At 39.9% G+C, this 25,566-nt stretch overlaps 2 protein-coding genes across 2 annotated transcripts in view; one reads left to right on the top strand and one right to left on the bottom strand.

Annotated features, from left to right (window-relative positions):
• Window positions 1–2,999, top strand: part of LOC139933051 (glypican-6-like) — a 78,189-nt gene extending 75,190 nt beyond the window's left edge. Inside the window, exon 9 of the mRNA XM_071927042.2 lies at window positions 2,080–2,999. Coding sequence (XP_071783143.1) covers window positions 2,080–2,285 — 206 coding nt within the window. The 3' untranslated portion in view covers window positions 2,286–2,999. The remainder of the gene's footprint in view (window positions 1–2,079) is intronic.
• Window positions 3,000–5,611: 2,612 nt separating this feature from the next.
• dct (dopachrome tautomerase) lies at window positions 5,612–9,360 on the bottom strand. The gene is made up of 8 exons (XM_071927027.2): window positions 9,072–9,360; window positions 8,576–8,875; window positions 8,036–8,136; window positions 7,793–7,959; window positions 7,467–7,646; window positions 7,132–7,267; window positions 6,829–7,030; window positions 5,612–6,027 (listed from the first exon to the last, which is right to left on the bottom strand). The coding sequence occupies exons 1-8, from the start codon at window positions 9,358–9,360 to the stop codon at window positions 5,852–5,854; spliced, it is 1,551 nt and encodes a 516-aa protein (XP_071783128.1). The 3' UTR covers window positions 5,612–5,851.
• Between the last annotated feature and the right edge of the window lie 16,206 nt (window positions 9,361–25,566).

Genomic DNA, 25,566 nt, shown 5'->3' with positions numbered 1-25,566 from the left:
TCAGCATCCGTAAAGCCTCCACAGGCGTTCAAGAAGCAGACGGCAAACACAGGCAATAAAATGCAATGCTGATGTTTACCCGTGTTTTTGAACAGGCCTTTTCTGCCACACGTTAAGGTTCACTGTACTTTCTTTTCTTACTGCTTTTTGCCGTTGCTGTTGCTATGAATTCCCTGCGCTCAGTGCTTAATTTGTAAATGATGAGGTCCCGGAACACCAAGGGGTCGGTGTTCCCGCGAGGCGGTGTGGAGGGAAAAGGTTCCGGAACATATCAAGATAATTGCGCATTGGAGGCACGGTGGTGCTCAGTACAGCCATATAGCTTGCTGTAGACCTAACAGCCTAAACATTACTAAATGACCGACTATATGACCTTAGAGCTCCGACTACTGGGGACCTATAACAATATTTGATTATTGCATAGGCTACATAATGCTCATTTTTACAAACCTGCCCTTCAAGTATTAGACTAAAGATATAACTGCACTGTGCACAACATAAAAATGCCCACATAGGTTACTATGAGACATCCTAATCATACATAAAGGAAACTGCAATGGCTTCAACCATTTACCAGAGAAATTCTGGTTCGAGTAGTTACGCATCAATATTCAATACAAATACTTTCATAGGATATCGATTTTGAATGTAGGGTAACAATGTCAGCGAATAATGCAATAAAACGTGTCGTGGGGCAGCTAGAAGTCAGCCTAAATGCGACAGTCAGCTGGACCGCGCTGGTTTTGAAATGCCCACAGTGATGTGGCTTACAGCCCTTCACGTCAACCAATTCTCATGTTATTAACAATTATTTCTGGACACTCAACATAACGTGCAGTTGCCCGCATATTTAACTGTGGGACTTACAGGTCCGCACTCCAAAAAAATTCTGTTTCTCAGTCATCTATGCAAATATGAATTTCGATTGTCCCAGCAGAGACCTAATAGATTACAGAATATGCTAACACGTATACAAACAAAAAAAATCATGCTTACATTGCTTATCTAATTTTCCAAAATAGTCCACACAGCGGACATATGGACAGCAAATTCAACTTTTAGCCGTGACGCTGTCTGAAGTTTACCATAACACACTCTGCAGAGCAGCTCACTCATGTGTGAAGTGATTACTATGCGCTTGTTGTTACTTTCTAATAGGGTAATCACCTGTCTTCATATGGAAATGAGACAGTTAGGTTTTTGGAAGGGAGGGGAAAGGAAAGAAGAGTCAACTATTGTGAGTATTACATGGCAGACAAAAAAAAAACAACCTTTCATGCCACCAGGTGCCGGGTCCACGCAAATAGGTACCGGAATGCAGGTAGTCCAAAACCGCGAGGTGCCGGCTCCTGTTCCGGCAGGATCCGGCACAAATTAAGCACTGCCTGCGCTTTAACCTCACCTTGATAGCCACAGAGCTCACCGCTGGCCACGCCCATGTGACATGTCATTGAAAAGTCAATTTCAGGCATGTACACACAGGGTCACGGGACTGATAATGTACAGTACCAGTCATTTTGGACACACCACATTTTTCTTTATTTTTACTATTTTCCACATTTTAGAATAATAGTAAAGACATCACAACTATGAAATAACACAAATGGAATTATGCAGTGACCAAAAAAGTCAAAACTATCTTATATTTTAGATTCTTAAAGTAGCCACTCTTTGCCTTGATGGAAAGGCAAAGGCTTTAGAAAGAAATTCATACATAGGCACCAACGTCACTATTTATATTTGTCTAAAAACCAAATTTCAAGCATTTAAGCATAAGCCTTTAGATCAAAGTGGCTTTAAGATAATGAAAAACATACTACATTCAATCAGGTATGTCCAAACTTTTGACTGGTAGTGTGTAATATATCCTTTTTATTTATTGTTATTTTAATATGAAAAAGTTGCATATTGTACCTTTAATGTAAAAGTTTAGGACTTTAGTTTTAGAATTGGCAGTTTACCTTTAACACAACATTTTGTTCACTAATGTTTCACTTGAGCTTGGGTTCAGACTGCACACATTTAATCTGTCTCCAGCTGCATGCTCACTCTGGCTTGTGTGCTGTTGTGGTGTTGCAGGCGATGAGGGTAGCGGCTCAGGCAGTGGCAGCGGCTGCACAGAAGCCTGCACCACAGACATGGACCTTACCGTCACCGAGGCCCCCGTGGTGGAAGCGGACCGGAGCGGGCCCGTGGATGACTCGGCCACACTCCTTGCACCCTCTGTAGCCCTGCCAACCGTGCTGGCCCTCTCAGCCCTGGCACTCCACCGACAATGGAGATAATGCTGGAGGAACTGGCTAAACTTGGACAGCAGGGTTTCTCTTTTTGCTGTTTTTGTATTCAGGCAGATTGGAGCCACAGTCAAGCAGACGGTATTCAGGCGGCCGGCCTTCAGGCTAGAGGGGTCTGCTCTGAAAAAGAGCAGTCATGCATCGTGATTTCCTGCTCTCCCAAAGATTGTGCAGTGCCATCCTTAGACTTGATATATTCGGCATCACTTCACTGTCTAACACTGATGCCGCCCCAACAAACTCTGCTCCAGAGGCTGAAAAAAAAATAGTATTTCTTTCACATGTGGCAGATATTGATGTAGGTCTCCATGTGGAAAAAAAAAAACACGCACTTTGATTGTTTTGATTTATTATTTTTTATGCAAAAATGGTGTTGTGTGTTGAACCATGTTGAAAATGTGGTAATTAGAGGCACCTAAAAGAGGCAGAATAAGTTTACTACAGCTATTTGGGGGTCTATAAGCTTAATATTATGTTTAAAAGGCATACAAAAGATAATAACCTAAATGACATAAAAATTCATGAATATATGGCTTCCAGTTTGAATGTTCATTTTATCCTTGGTCCACTGTCATTAATTTCTTTGACTACCGTTCTAATATTTAACAAAAAAATATGTATATGAATGCATGGATTATATATAAAATGTTTATATATAATTCATAATAATAAATTGTTTTACACATGCCAGTTAATGATTATTGATCAGGAATGATTGGATATCCTATCACTAAAATTGTCATATTTAGTAAAAAATTGCATTCTTTTGTTTTTAGAACAGATGCAATGAGACTAACAATGACCTAATCATGTTGTTTCATGTTCTGTTTCATTATAGTTTTGGCCATGAAGTTATGAATGGACTGTTTAGGAATGTTTATAGGTATATCATGGGTCGGTCATGGGTTTGCCCTTGGCCAGCTCCTTGCTCTCGGCAGCCATTGAAATGGTTCAATGGCTGCCTTACGGCTGGACTTAACACCAGGCATGCTCTTCACAGCTGAGTGTGCTCACATGCTGAAACTCACACTTCATTAAAACAGATGGATTATTATGAGACGAACCAGGCTGTAAACATAAGTTGGATAAAATTGTTGGGTTTTTTTTTGTTATATCAAAAATGAATTTTTACCTGGCAACTCAGGATCAAAATATTTTCAGTTACAGTATGCCAATTTTTTTAACTGCACATGCCTAGATTTCTATATACTCATTTGCCTTGCAAAGAATTAATTATCTGCAAAATGTCTTCATATTATGTTGGTTTACAGAGACCTGGCTTCAGGAGTAGACGGCCTGGACAGCTGTTCCCAAAGAGGACCCACACTGAATCATTATGGGGCAGTTATAGTCACACAGAGAAGGGTCAAAGTAAAGGAAACACCAAAATGAAATGCCACCATAGTGATGGTGGTTCTATAGTGGTGTGGGGTGCAGTACCTGCCATGGGATCAATTCATTCATCCCAATTCATTCAGCCTAGGTAAATTCTACACTAATATATATAATGATTCACAGTAATGCATTTCTTTTTCTTGATCAGAAGTGGTTTATGTCCCTATTAGTGAGTGTTTACTTACATGCAAAGCTACTCAATAACCAGATATGATCCCAATTAACCATTCATAGGAGATTCAGAAATGTGTCTCAGACATTTTCCATGGTATTATTTCCAAGTATTATAAAGAAGGTCCTACACCATAATTGAAAATAATGTTAGCAATCATTAGTGTTGACCTCATTCTCTATGTAAATGGAAATGCCCATCATGCTAGAAAAAACACATCCAACAATTACAGAGCCACCATCACTGAAGGACTTGTGCTGGTGTTTTCTTTATATTGACCACAGAGCAACTAGGGCCTATAAAGCCTATAAAGTCTTCTCCTTCCCCCCTAGAAGTATTTTCCGGTAAATTCTGTCACCCAAAAATGTTGAAGTTTCAGAAAAATTCTAAAACTACATATACAGGAACTACTAAATTTTACCTGTGATGTGTCTGCGACGTTTGCATCACGTGATTGAACAGCAAAAGCTTATTCTATAACTACAGTTACAGATGTTTGGATAAAATAGTCATGAAAATGTGCATTGTAGTGTTAGGAAAACACAATTGAATAAATTCTGTCAGTCAGTATTAAAAAGTCAAATGTTTTTATACTGTAATTTGTAAATCACTAACTCTGCCATCACTAATAATTCATTACCACAGTAATGTAAAAGGAGAGGGAATTATCAACAGAGGAAGTAGCAAACGGAACACATTGGTGACTGGAAATGCAAAAAAAATAAATAAATAAGGGTCCCTAAATTTATCTCTAAAGCTCGAATGGTTATGTCTGCACCACAGACAGGCTTGAAGTCGACCACAGTCACCTGTGAAATGAGAATCTGTGGAGACCGGACAGGGCTGAATGCTCCAGTGAAGCTACTCAGCAGAGCGTACTTACAGAGAATGTGAGAGGCTTGGCAGTGCTGAGGGGGGCGTACAGTATCCAGCCGCCAAACTCAAGCCAACAAAACCAGCCTCAAGCAGCACTGTATGTCCACTGTTCTCTGAGAGCAGCTGTCACCTCAATAAACCACAAAGGCCAGCTAAGCTTACATATCGAGGGAATTAGCCAGTATTATACACTATATCATATCCCTTGTCCGTTGGGCTTTGCAGTATATCAATAAGTAATTGTTGAGCTTTTATTTGTTGCCTTTAAGTCAGTGTTAGCATCCACATCGAAGGAACTTTAAGGACAAAAATATGGAGAGAAAACATTCTGTCTCGGTGTCAGTGTGTCCTCCTTTATTATGACTAATGATCTCACAGGATGCCCTTTTTAGGTTTTGTATCATTGAACTTTTAATGGTAATATTTTTGCAATAAAATATTGAAAATGGATGTTTAAATGGATCAGACAAATGATCTCAACAACAGAATTAGCAAGGCACATTACTCGTCAGCATTTTTTTACAATCAATGCATTGCTGTATGAATTCAATTCCTAATGAAGTCTGTTGCTTGGAGTTTGAAGATAATTTCAAACAAACACGAGTAAAGATCTAGACAAGCAAATATGCCTTACTGTTTTTCAATGCAATTAAGATGATTGCATTTGTGTTTTGTTACTCTTCTTGAGAATAAATATTTATTAAAAAGATTCCAATAGCTTCGTATTTGTGATGACTCTTAAACTGGAAAAAGGTGCAGAATATTTAAAGAAGGTGTTTGCAATGGTGTCAGGTATTTTTAAGATCACAAAAAAAAATGTTACCAAATCAGTTAAATTACAGTACACATTAATTTATTTGTTTTTTTGCAGCTAGTGCAGTGATTGGTATCAACAGAAGCTTGTATTGTAGTAAGTTCCCAGCTATGATTTGATGGACATTGCACGAGTCACATCATTGTTCTTATCTAAACATTACAGTGCTATTAATTTAGAGGATTCACATTTTCCTTTTTTGCTTCACAGTGGGGGCTACAGTACATTGTAGATTATGCTGCTTCATATTTCTTAGGTATGTGTGAGTATCGGTGTGTATTTCCAAATAGTGTGTGAAGTCTAGGCTTCCTCTGTGTACTTCTTATTTGTGAACTCTGCTTTTATCAGAGGTTCGAAGCCTCTATTTCTCCGTTGCCGCAGGTAGAGCACCAAGATAAGGAGAAGGACCAGGAGCCCAATGAAAACACCTCCCAGAGTGGACCCCAGCACGAACACCGTCGCTCCGCCATCTGCATCTGCACGGAATCGTAAGTAGAAATATTCATGTAAACAGGTTTGTAACAGATATTTCCTCATGTTGGTAAAACAGTGTAACTTGATAGCCGTGCATTATTTTAAGAATATGATGTTTTAAATGGGCAATAAGTAAAATTTGTGCGGTCACAAGATGACAATATATCTGAGGGGTTTGATGGGGTTGTTGATCAGTACAAGTGACTCATCATTACTTTACCAGGTAATGAGATTTCTGGCAAAATTCATTTTCCAGCCCTGTTGTGGAACAAAAACTCCCCGCCCATTGTAATTTCAAAACACTCCCAACCTCCACCTCCCACCTACTCGCATTTTTAACTGCTCAACAATGGAGGATGGAGCTACAAGGGAGCGACCAGTGTCACAAGACATTTCAGCTACAAAGGCTAATAAGCCTCGTTCTCAAGCTAAAAAAGCAAATGTCAAAGCAGTATTATTATTACAGTATTTTGCATCATGATGTTACCTCTTCACTACATATTTCTGTTGGGTTTCTGCTCTAATTAGCGATCTTACTCGTCTCTCTTGTGAAAATGTGACCATATTGTGTCAATCACAGGCCACTGTCACTAAAGTGGATGGGAGGAGTTGGGGGTGGGGGAGTGGGGGCTGTACCAGAGACTTGTATAGGAGAGAAGTTCAATGTTGCAATTCCTACTGATTGCTGGTAGAAGTCGATAAGGTCAAAGATTACTTATTGCCCCTTTAAGATTATTGAAGGACAGCAGGAGGTCACTAAATTTGAACACTTGTTCTGTTCATTCATTGAAGAGCTTGCTCACCATCCAGGGCAATGGCATAGGAATATCCCAGCTGCTCGGAGGGAACATAGATCTCCTCATTAGTGATCGGAGGGAAGAAGGGGACCATGTTGTAGTCCCTGTTGTGGCCGATGGGGGCCATCTCATCTGGGAAGGTGGCGTTGGATGGAACAAACCTCCTCATCCACTCGTCAAAAACTGCATCAGTGAAAGCGTGGAGCACCTGCAACATAAACAACCAGAAACATCTTAGTTATCTTAATGAAGAAGCCCCACCAACTGTGAACTTTTCATGTGAAGTAACCCCTGGAATCAGATTCTGACCAGAAAGATGGGGTCGTTGGCTGCGGAGTGAGACAGGGCGCTGGTTCCATTGAGGAAGGAGTGCACCAGGTTGTGCAGGTTATTGACTGACTCGTCCAGTTCTCCATCTGGTTTGTCATACCCTTCAAGAGCATTTCTGTGAGTTACAAAGCACGATATCTGCGTTAATCTGTGTTTGAAATAGTACTTTTGGAAAGTCTCTCGAAACTAGTGGTTAAAATACTACAGCAAAATGCAATGTAAACAACTGTTGAATGCATCAGTCTCAGTGAAATGGCAGGTAGCCTTTGAAAATATTGATTCTAAACAGTAGAGTACATAAAAGGGAGCTGTACCTGAAGCTAAAGGTTGAGTTGGTGAAGTACGGAGGGCTGTCAAAGTCCCGGAGATTGAGACAGCTTCTGACATCGTTCATGGTGGGCAGAGTCGAGTTACTTCTCTCCATTGTACCTCTCTGTATGAGGCCCTCGCTGGTGCCGTTACAGAGAGTCACCAGGCGATTGTAGTCATCCAAACTGGAAGGGAAGACAGCGTAAATGTTAAAATAAGGATTTGTCCTAGTCAAAACAATTTTTGTCACACTCTGATACTGTTTATTTCATTTTAATCCGACCAATGATTATTGATTTTTTCCCCCCTTCGTTATTTTGTCCCAACAGACCTGTTGCACACCACGCCCCATCTGGAGAATCTGGACTGGCTGCTGATGAGGGAGGGGTCGTCGGGGTTGCGCCCCCCCAGCAGGGAGTCGGTGCACACGTCACACTCACTCTGCCCCGTGGCAAAGTTCCAGTACGGGACCGCAAAGTTCTCATTGCCAGTCAGTCTCTGCAGGGAATATTTAAAGGAAAATAAACACAATGAAAAGTGAAAACGTGCATTGTTTTCAGAAGATTACGCTTACCTGTAGCTCTCTCTCCAAGCTGAGGAGGTGATACCTGTGCCAGGTAATGAAGGCTGGCCCTTTGTGGGAGAAATCAATGGCCTTGAATGGACGACCTGGACCTACAGGGACATGAAGTCTCTGATGAGCTCCTCAGTGTGTAATGCAAGATAATGACGCAATACTGCACACAGGATTTATTATATGTAACGGAAACACATTATGAATACTCTTTGTAAGCCGTTTGTGAATAAACATTACTTTTGATTTCTCATGAAAACAATACTACCATTAATTAGAATGAAATAGTAAGAAAAAGAATATCAATAATCCAACATATGTCAAATGATCTAGAAATGTCTGGAAAAGGATTTTAAATAGGGCTGCAAAAAAGAAAAAAGTAGCTGCTCATAACTCCTGTGCAAAGAATAGGCCTATTTATTCACACTTATCCATTTGGTAACAGCTGCTTAATGATTATCTAATACGTTGCAAAATCAAACAGAGCAATTGACCAATTATGTTGGTTTGATGCCAAGAAGTTTAGCCATGGGTATTTACCAAGAAGAGTGTCTCGGACGGAGTAGTAGTGCTGCCAGACAAAGAAGTCGTAGATGGAGATGTTGGCAATCTGGGGCTCGGTTCCATTTGGTCCCAGGAGTCCCAGCCAGTGCTGGGTGGCAATGACATAGTCTGGGTTTGTGGTGGTCTTAGCCAGGTCCAGCACATCCAGGAACTCCTGCAGCTCTGCAGGGCTCAGAGAATGGATGTTCTTCCTCACCACAGGCGCTTTTCTCTGGTCGCAGTTTGGTCCGGTCCAGCCAAACTTACACTGGCCACAGTCAAAACCTGCAAAGTTACCTGTATACACAGAGAGCAAAGCTGAATGTGTAAACTCATAGGGAAACTAATGAGGTTTTGTGATGTTCCAGGTTTACCATGAGTCATCTTACTGCATCTACCTGTTTCATAGTCTATTTGAATGTAGAATCATGAGTCTGCTATCATTTCAGCTGCTCCCTGAAATAGTATCTCAATAAAACTGTACATCACCCACCAGTGCACCTGCAAGTCTGATTGAAGAATTTGGTCGGCCACCTTTCTCTGTCATCAACATTCCTCAGTCGGTACGGTCCTCCCCAGGGTTTGTTGTCGACTCGGACGTTGGAGCAGCTTCCTCTCCCTGATCGAGAGCCACACACATCAGCAGGATCGGAGCCGAGAGCGGGGCAGCACTGCTTGGAGAGGATCCCCTCCACTGTGCAACACACCCGAGGAAACTGAGCCTCTGCAGGGTCAGGACAGACCAATAAACAAAGTAGGCCAAGACCCAGTGCCTTCATCATCATTTCACTTGTTGGTTTCCTCCAATCCGTGGCAACAAATCAGTTTGTACACCAATTGACTGCAATAATACAGTCAATTAGTTCACCCAGAAGGGCGTGGAATCTCACTCCGCAACGGTCCTCTGCTGTGTATCCTCAAATTAGATAGAGTGATAACTTTAAAGTCTGCGGAAAAAACACTCAAAGCAAAAAGTACACTGCGTTCCAGTTGGTTACATGCACATTTAGAAAACCTCCAGTTTCTGTGCTTCCTTTTAGTAGAGCTAGAGAGGATTAAGCCATTGGTCTCGTGATAATCACCTGACAGCAGAACTATGAGCTGGACTCAGACCAGGATAAATACCAGTGAATTGCCTGGGGGGACCATATACTTTTGTATGATCAGCTGGTACAAATAGACTACAAAGGTTCTGATTCACTAATTAAATCTTCATGAAGAAGAAAGAAAAACAGACAAAGCAGATTTGCCTAACAGAGAACACAAACATAGCCATCTGTTCAGAAATTACAGTATGTTAGATCTAATCCAAATACAAACTAATTATATATTCCTATCTGAACAAATACAGTTTAAAAACATATTGGAAAAATATAATGAAAACAGAAACATTCCCTAAACACACTGTGAGTTTGTTGAGTCGTTCTCAGCTATCTGAATAAAAAGCTGTCTGAAGAAATTGGCTTTCCTTCCCAGTGCCCTAGATCAGTTGTGTAAATCTTGATAGGCGACTAATCACTTTAATCCAGCCAAGTTACAGTATACACAAGTTTTTGGAAGTTAGTTTTTTGTTATTTTAGCAGTTCTGCTCTCAACCTTTGGGTGCCCTTAACCAAACTTTGAACCCCCCTTCCCCTCCTCACAGGAGTGACAGTCTCAGCAGGGTGCTGTGCTCACTGTGTGCTGTGCATATACAGTAGGAGAGGCAGTAGATCTAGCACAGAGAAGAATTACTGAGAAAATAACACCAGGAACCGTTTTCAAATTGTTTGCATACTAGAACATGAACTCCTATAAGCTTATAATCGCACTTTATCACCCTTATATTAAATATAACCAATGCATCTTTAGCACACTGTCAGTAGAACTCTCAGTAAAATCAATGACCACTATTTTTTTGATCTCAAGGACAAAGATATGTGAAGCAATAAGACAAGAAATGTTTATTGCACAAAATACACTGAGAGGATTGTATCCATCTTGGCAGCATCATTAGGTCTTGCTTGTGACTGAAAAGAGGCTAATCACTTGCTCTGTATTGTCGTCAGAAGACAGCAGGTGGAGCCATGGGTTTTTTTATGAAATCATAATTTATAAAACGATGCATTGTGCGGTCACGATCTGATTCTCACTGCCCTCTAGTAGTTAAGTCATCAATTTTTTTTGATAATCCTCCAACTACCAAGCCGTCTTTGTTCAGAGGCAGGAGCTGCACACACATCAGGGAAGGCATATGATGACCGGGACCCCCAGTGCTTTGACTTGTTTCCCTGCCCCATCCGCCTGATGCATTCCTATGGTCTGGCATGTGACTGCTGATAGTTTTAGTACATGTAGAGTGCAGAAGAATGTGTATTCCCCACGCCACAGAGAATGAATGTAATACCTGTCAGCAGTGGTGGTGTGACTTTTCTTCAAGGCAGTTATGCAGTGGGAGAAACGAATGTTTTCCAGTTACAGTTCTTTTTTTTTTTTATTCATTTTTTCAGATGATTCTTTTTGTGTTGTTATTATAAAAGTTTACAAGAACATGGCAAATTCATTACACATCATGGATGCAAGATTAAAAGATGAATTAATACAATTTATGGGTTTTTTCTCATCAGTAAATTTAGTCTTAAAAGTAATGCCAGTTGTCTACTACATGACTCTTCTGTCATTGTAACTTCTGGGGTCTTTTTAATAACTGATAAAGGTGTTTTATATACTGTAATCTTAGAAGATCACTGTTTTCAATGCATTCCTATAGGGTCGGTTATCAGTATTACATCCTATTGCTAGATTTACTAAAATCATGTATAATCTATAACTTTGGGCATTACTATACAGACAGTATCCCTGTGTGATGTGTGAATATTTATTCCATTTCAGAAAACTCACATCTCTCTCTGAAAATACATGGCTGTTGCTTGGTTACAATATATCCTCTTGGTGTCCAAATTCAAATTTAATGTTAAAATAACGTTGCAGAAAACAATGACATGTTCTGGTGACTTCTGATCGTTTCACTCGTCACATATCAAATTATAGTTTTGGGTGATTATATTCCTGTAAATGTAACAGATGTTGTATCAGTGTCCATGTCCAAAATACTTGTAATGTATATGAGGTAGTGTGGCAAATAACCGTGATAGTGTGGGTATAGTAGATGTAGGCACGGCCCCCTGAGAAACCGTCCAGTGTGACTGCTGAGTCCTTACACAACAGGCTGAGTGAGGTTCACTGCACCCAACAGGATTAGCAGGGAGAATTCCTGGAAGAAGTCAAATGGAATGTCTTTATAGAAACTACATTTATGTCGGTAAACAACAGTATCTGAACATGAAGGTGGGAGAAAAATGAATGATGAGGGTAAATGTGATTCTTATGAATTTCTCAATGATTTGATTGTTAAAATTCATAGTCATGGTTTGTCATGTGAAGGAAAACCTGATTTTTTGCCTGCAAAAAGTACGAATCCGTTTCAAATCAGTACACTGATTCAAATAAAATCAAAGACAGATAAAATCAAATGTAATCAACTCAAAGGTAAAACCAAATCAAATGAAATAAAAAAAAAAAAAGCATACCCACTTACAGGCTTGACAAACTAATTTAGGAGAAAAAATGCATATGATATGGAGATGGTTCTTTGATTTGGAATGCATGGTTTGGTTTTCTGCTAATCAACTGTCTGGCAACATTTTTGCAAATATTTTATCCATAATTCCTGATATGTTTATTAATACAGTGTGTTGCTATCAATATAATCAATATAGTAACAATACTCTGAATGTATGCATCCTGTTTTGAGTGTGTATCCTGTGGTTTTGAAGCTACATTGTCTTTATTTACTTGCAGGATCAGTCAGGTATAAAGCAATCATAGTGACACTGCCCTCTATTTCTGAAAGAGAAGAGAAAAGGCCAAAAAGTCTGTTATTATTATACTGGATGTCTGTTTGTCTCATCACATATCCACTGACAAAAACTTGTTTTGGTTTAACTGTCATTCTCTTTTTTAAATTCATTTGTGCTCTATATAAAAAAAAAATACTGAGGAAATATATAACTATAAAAACTGAGTTAGACATCTCATCAAGTTTGAGGCGGGGAAATCTTTCAGTCATATTGGTTCATAACCTTTTCAGTTCAGTCTGGTGTTACTGAACATACAGCACAATAGCATAGAAAACCGGCTGAACGTAAATAATCTGAACGAAATCCCCATGAGAAAGATGGATTTATTAACTGAGGAGTGAGATGGAGAGATGGAGGAGTGGACCTAGTTACACATGGTTTACTGAGGTGTTTTTTTGTCCAGCTCTCCGTCTGACTTTTCATACATTTTGAAGAGCGTTCCCTTAACAAACATGGTCGCTGACAAAATACTCAGAAAGCAACAAACAGTAATGTAGAGTAAATATAATCAGTGATCATCATAAGGAAAATATACATCAATATCAACAAAAAGCAATTATATTTTCAGAAAAGCATCAACTTGTGTTTGTTGTTGTTGTTTTTGTTGTTAAAAGATCCTTCCTTATAGAGTTTCCACCAGTTTTAATAATTATGAATTGAGGACATAAACGTTTTTGTCAGCCTAAAAAGGTGAAAAAACTCAAATGAAACTGTGATTTATCCTCCACTGTATCCCTGGTCACAACCCTGAAGTAGAAACTCATTGGCCAGGTGTGGATGTCGGTTGGTTGGATGTCTCTAAGGTTTCCACAGCTCCTGACGTCAGGCTCGTTCCTCCTGTCTGGATGTTGCTGCATGACTCACTGCAGCGCTGCAGGCTGGAGACCAACACGGGTTTTCAGTGAACTGAGCCCTATATGCACAAACATATACATGCACACAAGCACACAGGCATATGTGAGTCCCCCCTCACACACACACACATACACACACACACACACCACCCAACATCCACTCACACATCCACTACACAAACGTTCATGCATTAGGGTTTCACTGATATGGGTTTCTTGAGGCTAATATCAATACTGATTTTGTGCCAATATTCAATATCTTTAAATTTGACCATAGTCAAAGTAAGAAGTATTTAGTGTTTAGTATTTTATTCTTGTCATGGCAGAAAAGACTCTGAAACAGCATTTAGACCATGGGACATAAAAACTGTCCTTTGAAATCCATACCAATGAAATTCTTTTAGAGTTAATAAGTGCAGTCTGTAAATTAGCGTACAGAAAATATTGTTGAGAAATTAAATGAATAAATTAGAATGTACAAAGAAAATAAAATTGAATTGCAGGTTTTACACCCTTTTTATGGAACTGTGGTCAGGGAGGAACCTCCATCATATCGAAAGTGGGCAACACTGACTGGCCGATATCTGATGTTCAATAATTTTATAAATTTTATTTAAGGCCAAACTGACAAACACACAGATACACACACACACACACAATCATACATGCTCATAATACAGTATTAATGTTACTGAAAACAGAGAGCAGAGATTTTAAAATTAATCAGATCGTCTATGCAAGAGGACATGGACCTCTGGAAGGGCTCCTGGAGGCCCAGGCAGGCCGGAGGACGGTGAGCTCGTCTGGGTCAATTATTTGTCTTCATCAGGTAAAGTCCTACACACATTATCAAGATAAAAGCCCAGAGCAGGACAACACCGGGTGTTCTTATAGTTTTTCAGTTCAACACACAAAGTAGATTTCGTTTTCCTCTGGGACCCTGGCTCACTGAAACACACCAGCACTCAGAGAATACCCAGTGGGACCCAGCAGAAACTGTCTTGGGACCCACAATGGCTCACAGGCCTTAGTTTAAGAAATACCAGCCTCAAGGAAATTGAACTGGAGCTATGCCATAGGAAACAAACAATTCTTACATGTTTTTCTTCATCTTGTTTGTAATCTCTTGGATGTGTTTTGTCAACCTCTTTTTACAGGATTGTAATGAATCACACCAATAAACAAAAACAGTAGACTGTGCAAATAACAAATATGCCATCTGGACAGATGATTGTGAAAATTCTGCCAAAATCCTTTTTTGTGAGTTCCTCTGAGGCCTTTCGTTCATCGACAGAAGACAGTCATTTTATTTGTTTTCCTCCTTTTGCCTGTTCTAAAATATGTGTACCTTACTTATCTGTATAAATAAAGGAGAGGATAAACACATTAACACCTTAACAGGTGATTTAATTTTGTTGTGAGTCGTGGTATTTTCAATTCATACCAGTGCAATTTCAATTGTTTCAAGATTGAAAGACTCAATACTACATGATTTTACAGTGTATGATTCAGTTCTCAGGTTTAGAACAGTAAATTATGTAAAACAGTAACAGAAGAACAGAAGAAGTATTCATTTGATTCCAAAAACTGGAATGGTTCACATCCATGCCTGTAGTGTTGTGACCAGTCACATTCAAATCATCTGATTAACCCCAAAGGAAGCAGTGTGATCAGCTGTGTGCAGTTCAAGGAAATGCACAAGATACACAAAGCATAACCAACATATGTTTAATCCTCTTACCCAAATTCAAATTAGATTCAAACATTTTGATTATGTTATTATAACTCAGCAGGCGCTTTCCTCTACCCAGCATTGGCATTTTCAAAATTTGATAATAAAAAAAAAAAATTCCATTATCACCACTGAAACACAGGATGGTGCCAGAGAGCCGTGGAAAAATCAGCCGCACTATTTAATGACACCGGGAAGATGCATCACTGAGAGAAATATTGTAAGTAATTATAAGAACAGGACTGTGGGTCTTATTTGTAGAGTCATTTCATATTTTTTTTCCTCTTAAATAAGTACTTTAGTTTTCTTCTACAACAGCTTAAAATGTCACACTATTTTAGAACATTACTGACCATAAAAACAGTTATATTATCTGTTTCCAGAGATCTGGAGCCCTCTATTGATTAGATTCAATGTGACTACCTTTAGTAGTAATGTGGGAAATAGTATCCTTATATGGGGATCGTTGTCTGTATAATTGTGTATTGCAATCATTATCTGAGGATAATTGTGGACCCACCTTGGAAACCTATTTGTCATAACAAAGGGAGGGAAAAGTGGCAAGAATTGATTTTCATTTACATGTCACTTAGCAGATACAAGACTCGTTGGGCTTTAATCTATTCTATTCTCCGTCATTTGTCTTTTCATATGGAATTCTCCTTTTCAGGTTCAAGATAAGGATTTGCATAATAGTCCATAATGCATCTGTCCATTCCATCTGTGCAACGCCTTCCTGTTATGATTGGAATTAATTTGATAGCCTTTGATAGCATTGGTGAGTTTTTTAGGGCAACAATTTGTGTACTGTTAATGTTTCAGCTGTGCATTGTATCAGTGTGGAATATGCAGAGTGTTGTCCCCATTGAGTGGGAAACAATTTTGGCCCGATGATGGGTCCTCTGGATTATCCCCAATGAAAGTGCTATTGTTTTAATAGGGAAACTTCCAAATGAAAGGCCAGGATTGTGAGAGAAGAGAGTGCTCTGTCTTTGAAGTGGGCCAAATGAAACATCTCCTTTAATAGCATTTCAAAGAGAAATCACAGAAGGAGGTGATGCTTAATTTGTGAAATGATCTACTTGTTACCATGCTGATGGTAAAATGCATCCATTTTCTTAATGGCTATATGAATATTCCACTTAACGTGATGCACCCACTCTGCACACATTTTCAGGAATATGTGTTAGTAAAATAAAGAAGGCCTTTTCAATTTTTAATTGAGGGCACTTCAGTTACATTCAGTGAGAGCAGAGCTCAGTGGTCTGAAAACTAGTGAACCTGATCTGACATAAGGGAGAATCACAGACCAGCACTGCTGTGGTCCGGCATTTACATGCTACTGTTACCTCACAAATAAAACAAATAAGAAAACAAAAAACAGCTGATAACCAGAAATAAAAAGTGGTAATTCCAAAATGCTTTTTATCCATTTTGGGGGGAAAAAAACACTCAAAAATTCATCAGCTGTTATTTCAAAAACACAGAAGATTCTATTCAAAAACAGCTATAAAAGCAAAGGTTTTAAGATCACTTCTAATTTAAATAATGACCCATAATACTTCACTAGCAATCAATCAATCTAGTCTAACTAGTATGTAAATATTTTGGAATAAAACTGAATTCAAATGTGTAACCACAACCTGGCATGCCTAGTGATGGAGAACTGGTCCAAACTCCATCTGTCTCTTATTAAAGATTCTTCTATTCTGTTCTATTCTAAAAGCTAAAATAACTTCATACCAACCTTTTCTGATTAATCCCAGTTGTAACAACTGTAGCATACTTCCTCTGTTTACGTTTCAAAACAATATTGTGTTAGTGGCCTTCAAAAACCTCACATCTCTAAAAAGTGTCTCGATACTGTTTCTTTTTTTTTTTCCTGATATGATGTTGATTTTTGTATTTTGTTCAGTTTGCTCACAGCTATGGTATTCTGTCAAATGAAGCACAGATGTCATAAATAAAATAAAAGGTGCAGATATTAGCACTAGCTGTGGTACCTGTGGTAGTATTCCTCCTTTATATTCAGTATTTGACAGTATATATGAGGGAGAGAGGGAGATGCAGTGTCTCTGAGCAGTAGGAGGGGGGCAGTATTGCTGTTTTTGGTGGCCCTCGTTCACTGGAATGACTGGCCCTAACCCTGTGCATTTCCTTCAGGATGCTCCACCAAATATGCCATGAAATAGTCTAGGATTGGACATCTTTGTACTTTAACTGTCACCATTTCAAATCTCAACCATGCCAAGCAGTGACTGACAGTATATACAGTGGACTGGGTGGTATGCAGTCATATAAAATGAGTAGCCTGTATAGAGTTTTAATCCTCTTTAAGACTCCTATCCACCTTCAAATTAATATCTAGGGGCCACATATCCCTCTGCACTAGTTTGTACTCTGTATAACCCACTTCTCTAGCAAACTGATCAAATTATTCACTGGAAAATAAGATTAATAGTTATGCTGTGAAACATGCTTCAGGTCAATTATTTAGAAGATTTCAACGATATACTCATTACACTATAAAGCCAATTCAAGGACGAGCAGCATGAAGAACTGTGTTGTAGATTAATTGCCATTAAAGGTCAACATGCGTTCAAATTGAGAAAGATGCTATCCATTTTCATCAGCACCAAGTGCACAGTATATGGGAAACCTATAATGCTCATTACATGCATTTAAATGACTCTGTCCTAATTACTAATCAGTGCCTTGTACCATTAGAGATGGAAATTAGAAATACAAAACAGACCCTTGGGCGTCATTCACTCAGAATATATTAGAGTTTCCTTTTACATGGACACGAGTGTTAATATTTTGAAAAATAACCTGCAACCCTCCAAACTTTTTCAAACATCTAGTAATATTTCAAAGATGGGGATTTTGCTTTCTATTACTTCTTCAGCCAAGATCTCCGGAGCTGTGAAACACTGAAGAACAATCGCTCTAGAATATAACAGGGTAATGTGATATATTTTTGTTCGAGTGGCTGCTGAAAACAAAACTATACTGTTTATTTTGCTATGCCCCAATCAGAATATTGGCTAGACCCTTCAGTGATTCTTTCTTCAGTGATTCCCGCCCACCTCTCTGGCAGCTTACCGATTTACATTTGAGCATAATGCAAGCATTAGAGGAGGCACAAGGCAGCCCTGATAAGTTACAAAGTGCTCCAGGGGTAAACCTCGTAAGAGAGGGTTTGCAGTTATTTACAGCGTTCAAATCCTTCAAAAATTCATGTCTGGAGGATGAGATTGGTTTTGCAGTTGATGCTTTGCACACAAAGCAAACACAATGCATATGGAGGGTGTTTAGCTGTAAATGACCAGATGACATTAATTCTAATTGACTGATCTCATCCCATGCTTAGGACCAATGTGTGTGATACTGCTCAGGACACAAGGGTCCTGTCAAGGCACAATGTTACATACAAAACACCAAAACAGAAACACTGAGATTGGCTTGAAAAAAGAGGAACACAGAGAACTAAAAATGATTTTTAAATGCAATTTAATTTTCAATGAAGCACTACTTAAGTTGTATGGCATTTTCTATTCAGATATGTTTTGATTGTGCAATTCACATAATAAGAGTGCTCAAAAATTGCAAAACCATTACAAAGGAGGTTAAAGGCAATGGAATTCCTTCTTATCAGAATTGCTTTCTGTACAGTTGTTCCATTTGAAATGCATTTAATTGCAAATAGAAAAGAAGAGAGAGAAAGCCAACAATGCGAGCGGCTGAAGCATTTTTCTCATCTGCTCTGAGTGAGCGTATTCAAATCTAAGCGGGCAGACAATGAAGGAAAGGAATCGTGCTCTGAATAGCCTCTCTCTCCCTTTCATTCCCAGGCCAATCCAAGGCCTTCTTCTTCTCTGCTGTTAGGGGCGGGCTTTCCACTCTCAACACAAACTTCCTCGCCGCTGTAGAACAACACATTCGTCTGATAGCACGGCAATAGCAGACATGTCGGCACTATTCATCGTGTCACTTTGAGAGACTCGTGAGTGTGTTAGTCTGTGTCTTTTGTTACACTAACAATGTTGTCTGTGACTACATTCATGACAAACTTGGAGGCCATGTTATGATGTGGCACTCTAGTGGGACTGTTCACTGTTTGACAAGGATACCTCACCACACTGCTACCAAGCTTTGCCAATCCCTTCCTGTTAAAGCCGTAGCCGAGCGCTGACCCGGGCCACCTCTCCCCGCTCTTCCCACTGAGGGGAGTGTGTGTGTGTGTGTGTGTGTGGGGAGGGGGGGTTGGGGTGGGGGGGGGATCATGGGGCACAAAGTGCTTGAAGCCTGCACCTTTGCGGGGCAAGGCGGGAGAGAACACCCCCAACAGATATGCTGACAGTCTCATGGGAGCCAGAGGAGAAGTTGAAGGAAGAAAGTGCACCCTTCAAACTTTCCAGTGCAGCTAGGAATTCTATTTTTTCTCAACAAAGATTTATACATATTTATACAAGCCCAAATACTGATAGGAAGGTGGTAGAAAAAATCTTGGAATTGCAGAGGTAAACTATATGTAAATGCCATAAAGTAATAGACTTGTAGTGCAAATCACACCATTTTATCTTTAATTTTGCTTTCGTACCCTCCCCACTCCCCCCCATCCTCTTTCCTCTGGCTTAAAGGTGCATCAGAGATATGCATTTAAGCATATTCAGAACACGGGGCGTGAAATTAAATGTGTGGCAGAGTGAGAAAAATATACAGACGCTGGAGATGCCTTAAAAATAGTCATTTATGCAGATGGAGAGGAGTGAAATCATTTGCAATGGGATGACCCTCTCTCCAAGCATTTCTCCCCTCACTGTTCTTCCCTAATCTTGCACTGTATCTTCATTTTTCATTGAACTCGCCAGTTTGCTGCTAAGCAGCCTTGTAGATAAGGCAAAGTGCTAAAAGGAGACGACAGAAGGAGCTCAGTGGGCCCGTTTCTATTGCACTTTCACCCAAGGCAATGGGCAGAATTTAACGGATTCCTTCCAACATATGTTTTTGCCAGATAAGTAAACAGTGTGTGTCGGAAATGAAAAAAAAGCATTTGCAATTTAATGACATTACAGCTCCCAGCTTAGCCCGCCGTGCTGCGAGGCGAGGAGCAGAGAAAGGGGAGAGCGGAAGAATGGAACCGGGTGTCATCAATGTTTTTTTTTCTTTTCCCTTGCAAGAAGCAGCACTGAATTCTTCTTATTCTTTTCAAACCCCTTCCCTTCTCCATCCCTTCCTGCTATTTTCTTCTCTTGCCCATAGTTTCCTCGCCTTTGTCAGAATGAAATTATCTATTATTTTATTCAGAAAACTTGCCATCCCCTGCCATTCTACCCTCTCCAACATCTGATTTTTCTAAGCTAAAACACATCTAACATGCCATGAGGGCTCTCTCTCTCCTATCTCTCTTTCACCTATCTCTCTCTGTCTGTCTCTCTCTTTCTCCTATCTCTCCCTCTCTCTCTCTCTCTCTCTCTCTCTCTCCCCTCCTCCTCCCTTATCCTTCTTTGTCTGGCTTCATCAAAGTGCAATAGATGTTTGGCACAGTAAAGAGCAGCAAGTCTCCATGTTGTTATGTCATGTTGTCACATCCAGACCCAATATGAGGACCAGAAGTCGGTGATGAGTTGGAGAGAGAATAACCTCGGAGTCTATATTTCAGCGGCGGTAAACGATCCATCCATCCCCTGTGAAACTCAGTGATTTTCCCCTTTTCTCCCTGCCGGCTGTCAGGCAGCTGCCTTATTATAGAAGGCTAATTGTGCAGGAAAGCAGATTATGAGAGTGGTAGGATGTACTCCTTGACCATGTGCTAATGTGATGACAAGTTTGGGGACCCTCTAAGCAAAAGGCGTCGCACGCCAGGGCACTTTTGGCACTGGCTATAATCTGCCTTTGGTATTAACTCAGCAAACCGGCTTGTTTGAGTATGGATCAATCGCTCGCTCATTATTTTTACAAGAAAGCTTTATATTCAAGGCGCTTTCCTGGTGTTGATCTCTCATTAACCATGCTATGTAAATGCACTGGCAATCCCTGTGTAAGGGATACGTCACCCCAGGGCCCAGGCTTGCAGAAGCACGTTAAGGAGAAGAAGGGGCAGGAAATTTGGGTCAGTTGCCTTCGCCAAAACTCGAATTTCAGGTTTTGCTTAAAGCCCCCTGCTCAGCTTTTCTCTTTTAATGTGTTTTTTGTTTGGTGATGTTATGTTTTAAATGTCAGCCCTGGAGCTGTCCAGCAATTTAAGAGGCACAAAAAGCCCTGTCTCAGTATCTCTTCCAAGTGTTCATGTTACCTCTGTAATCGCTGCTGGCTGCAATGTTACACACACTCCATTCACTCCTGGTCCTTTTTACCACCTTTGAGCGTATTGACTGTACAGGGAATGGGTTACATAGGGTCAAAGCGAGGTGATAATGTTATAGGCCAAATAGAAATTAATGATTCGCTGTCGAGTGGTGATATTGACAGAATTATGAGCAGTCTGCTATTGAACTAACTTATTTGTTTGAGTAAAAAAGACCTGACACATGACACTGAATCCAGAAATGAATTAGCCGTCAACATGCATTGTGCATCAAATTAGGGAGAAAATATTTCAACTTGTTTACTCGCTTCTCACATACAAACATCCAACTGTTCATGATACTCAGATATCTGTTTGCCTGACAAGACATCATGATGCATGTGGTATGAGAAATAGACGATTCTGCCATATTTGGGTACACTGTGCACTGGCATGGTGAATGACGCAACAGGAAAATGAACCTGACAGCACCAGGCATCGGCTCGGCATTTCTTTAGTGCCCTACATACATAAATCTATCTCTCATTATTGCTCTGTGTCAACTATGTATATTTTTACACCTGTCTGCCCTAATATCAAAGTGTAGAGATATGCTTTAAGACATACAAGTTCATTTGTGTCACTTATAAGAGTTTGTATGGGTGCCATCCCCTGTGAGGAAAGAATTATGCCGCAATTCCCGGTTTTCAATCCATTTTGAAAAGGTAATTCAAAGGACAGTGTTCCACTTGACCCATTTCATATGATAACAAACAACTTGAATTAATGTGTAGGCAGTTTCAGACATTTCCTTGGAGCTGTCACACCGGGCGACACTGAGCAGTAGATGTAGCAGGCTTCTGCTCTCTATACCTCCCATGCATCGACTTTTGTGCCGCTATTGGTAACTGATGGACCGCTATATGCAGTACAGAAATGGAGGCTGAATAGGACCATGTATCCTACAAATGTAATAAAAAGGAAAAGTATTCAAATGGAGGACCTCTAACTAACTCAATAGAGAAAGAGAGAGAGAAAAGGAATGTCCGCAGGTACTTCAGTATGTCACTCCTGGCCTTGCTGTGTTTTTGTTAGCAGCACAATGCGAGTGAAGGCCAGACTTTTGATTGCTTTCTGCGTTTCCCATTCTTTTACAGATCTATCTCTTTCTCCCCACATACTTGCAAACAAAGCCAGCACAAATACTTTGTTCAAGAGTCATTACGTTTCAATATAACCCTTTTGTGACAACAAAGAACATGGAGAATTACCACAACACAATATGACTGTGTAGGCACAGCCGTGATTATGTGGCTACAGAGTATGGGATGTCTGAAAGACCCCTGTATGTGATGTCTGGAAGGACCATTCATAATAGATTTGTTCTGAAGACCTTGACATTACTTCCCAATTAAGGTATGAAGTCATGCTCCTTAATCAGTATAACAAATGGCACATGTTTCATGAACCAAGCATGTTTCGAGATTAAAGAAGTGTTGTGCAAGTGTTGGATTTTCTGCTGAATATGATAAGGTTCCCCTATGAATTATTGCTTTGCTGTCATCAAGGTACAGTACAGTTGGATTCTCTATACGAAGTCATTATTACTGCATCTATATGGTTGTTACACTGCATTACACCATGGCTGCGAAACTGGGTGAAGAAAAAAAAACCAGACATGAGATCAGTGTCAACTCTATGAGACAAGCATCTAGCATTTATGACACTAAACCTGGCACTTAAAGATTCAATAACATAAACAGCTATGAGGAAAAATGTATTTAATTCACCTTTTGCAATGTGGACTGGAGTTTCTCGCTGCATCTCTCCTGGATAGAAGCGATGCAAACCGGGGTGACATGCCCCCCTCCACTGATACAGCCAGAGCCCAAGTTTCCATCCATTCTTCAGCATCCTAACATTTCACTACATAGAGATTAGTTATGGAACAACATATCATTTGGCAATGATCTATTTTGCCAGTGTTGTTAATTACAACAAGTCTGCAGAATTTGAGTGCAAAACCATGATACCACAATGCAGGGAGTGAATCCCAAATCAAGCTTTGCACACCGTAATCCTGTTAAAATGTAATAAATAATGCCTGTGAATTAATGTTGGCAATATCTCATTTTAATAAGTTCTTGGAAAATTGAGAGAGAGAGAAAATTGATAGCATTACATCTCACTCACTTCAAGTGTAGTTGTGAGTGTGCAGGAAGGAATCATTCCTTCTCATTAAAGGTGCAATCTTCGAGCCCCCCAGATCTTCGTTGTAATAACTAGGGAAAATAATCTCTTTTATTGATAGGCACATGTAGCAGAGAGTATGCCAAGTGACAGGTACTTATCTTTTGCCTGTGTCCTGTGTTATAGAAAGATATAATTCTTTGTGACTGCTCCTCAGGGCATCAGCTCTTCAACTTCATTATTTCTACTTATGATAGATATATTTTTCCTTGAAAACCTGAGAATTTAATACGAGAGCCGGCAATCTCTGCCAGCGGTCATTTGGAAATGGAACAAAAAATGTCATGTCAGTTTACAGAACATTTTTTAAAGCTGCACACTGACATTATTCTAATTTATTGATGGATTCATAAAATAATCCTGAGCTTCATATTTTGGATTATTAACTTAATAATTTAAGTGACTACCTAGCAGCCATAGGTTCTGTTGAGAAAGTCTAATCTTGTCAAATGTTTAAATTGTCTCTTGTCACCCCACAACAGTTATTAACATTTTTTTCCTTGAACTTAATTTAGATGATATTCGTACTCGAAGATAGCATTCCCGTATCAAATTGTATATTGTGAAACCAGTCTTTCTGTCATGTCTGATCTTGACTTGTCTTATAATATTTTAACATCAACGCAGACTCATTAGTGCAGTAAGTTCTTTTAGACAGCAGTGGGAGCTTTAGAGTCAGACAGCCTGCAGAGAGCAGAGCGGTCTGTTTCTTACTCTGCACATCTCCCTCTGTTTAAAACTGACATGGGGACAACACACACTCTCAAATAGATCTTTAGAGCACATGCTGACATTGTTTGAACTAATGTGTTGAGAAAGGCTGAAGCACTGGCTATTCTGGAAGGAAGGTTGAAATCTCAGTCATCTCCATCAGAATTTGTTTTTTTGTTTGTTTTGCTTATAGGTATTCTTTGTGCAGGTTCCTCAGCTGAGATCTGTGATGAACAATTTGATGAACAAAGTTAAATCAGATCTACCTGCAGTACCTGCAACACTGTGTATTCTCACACCAACAACGCCAGCAGTCTGTTTTCACACATGGAGGTATCAAAGTTCAGAGTGTCGCCACACACGAATGAAGATGTGCAATAGCAGGGGTTTAAAAATAATTAAAAAAAAACATTTTACTAATATGAGAAACGCCTTAAAATATACATTAACATGATATGATATGTAGAGGTAGAGCAGTGAGGTTGTTGCTACAGTAACGCTCTTGGATTACCGACAATCTGGTAGACATTGGATGAGCGCTGTTGACTAGACACCGTCTCACCTGTAAAAGTAGTGATGCCCTCAGCTACCCCCACACACCCCCACCCACCCCCACCGCCCCCCAACCTAATTCAAGCACTCCCTCTCTGAACTCCAACTGGGGTCCATCTACTTATTGCATTATGTACTATTAGACAAACTTGGACCTGTTAAAAGCAGAGTCAGACTTCAGAGGCTGTGTGGCATGTTTATGGGGATGGACTGTACAGTATATAGTGATTTCTCATTTCTCTTGGTGACCTTGGGCACAGCGACATGTATGGTTTTGAGGCTTTGATTTGCCACGTTAAGGTGTTGCGGAAAAGGTGCAATGCAAGATAATTTTGGCATTTTTTCCCTCCTGGGAGCATGGAGAAGTAAGAAATACACCAGGCCCTACTCTGGAGATTACAGGTAATATGGCACATAGCCTTCATAAACATTCTTGACCCAACCTGATGATGGAGATATTGCTTCAGGAGAGACTTTTCACACTTTGATTTGCCTAAAATGAGATGGAGAAGTCAGTGATCAGAGTCTTTGAGGTTCCTCACAGAGAAGCCAGCCCAGGCTGTATATCTCTCAGCGTAGCACTGCGCCCACACATACTATGACAACCAGGTGAGCACCCAAGAAGCAGACTCCTGCAAACAAATAAGGGAAATGCCCTCAAAGAGACGATATTGATATATTATTCATGTCAGAAAAAAATG

The sequence above is a fragment of the Centroberyx gerrardi genome, chromosome 10 (assembly GCF_048128805.1).
Source record: "Centroberyx gerrardi isolate f3 chromosome 10, fCenGer3.hap1.cur.20231027, whole genome shotgun sequence".
Taxonomy (NCBI): Eukaryota; Metazoa; Chordata; class Actinopteri; order Beryciformes; family Berycidae; genus Centroberyx; species Centroberyx gerrardi.
This window is presented reverse-complemented; position numbering and strand designations above follow the sequence as displayed.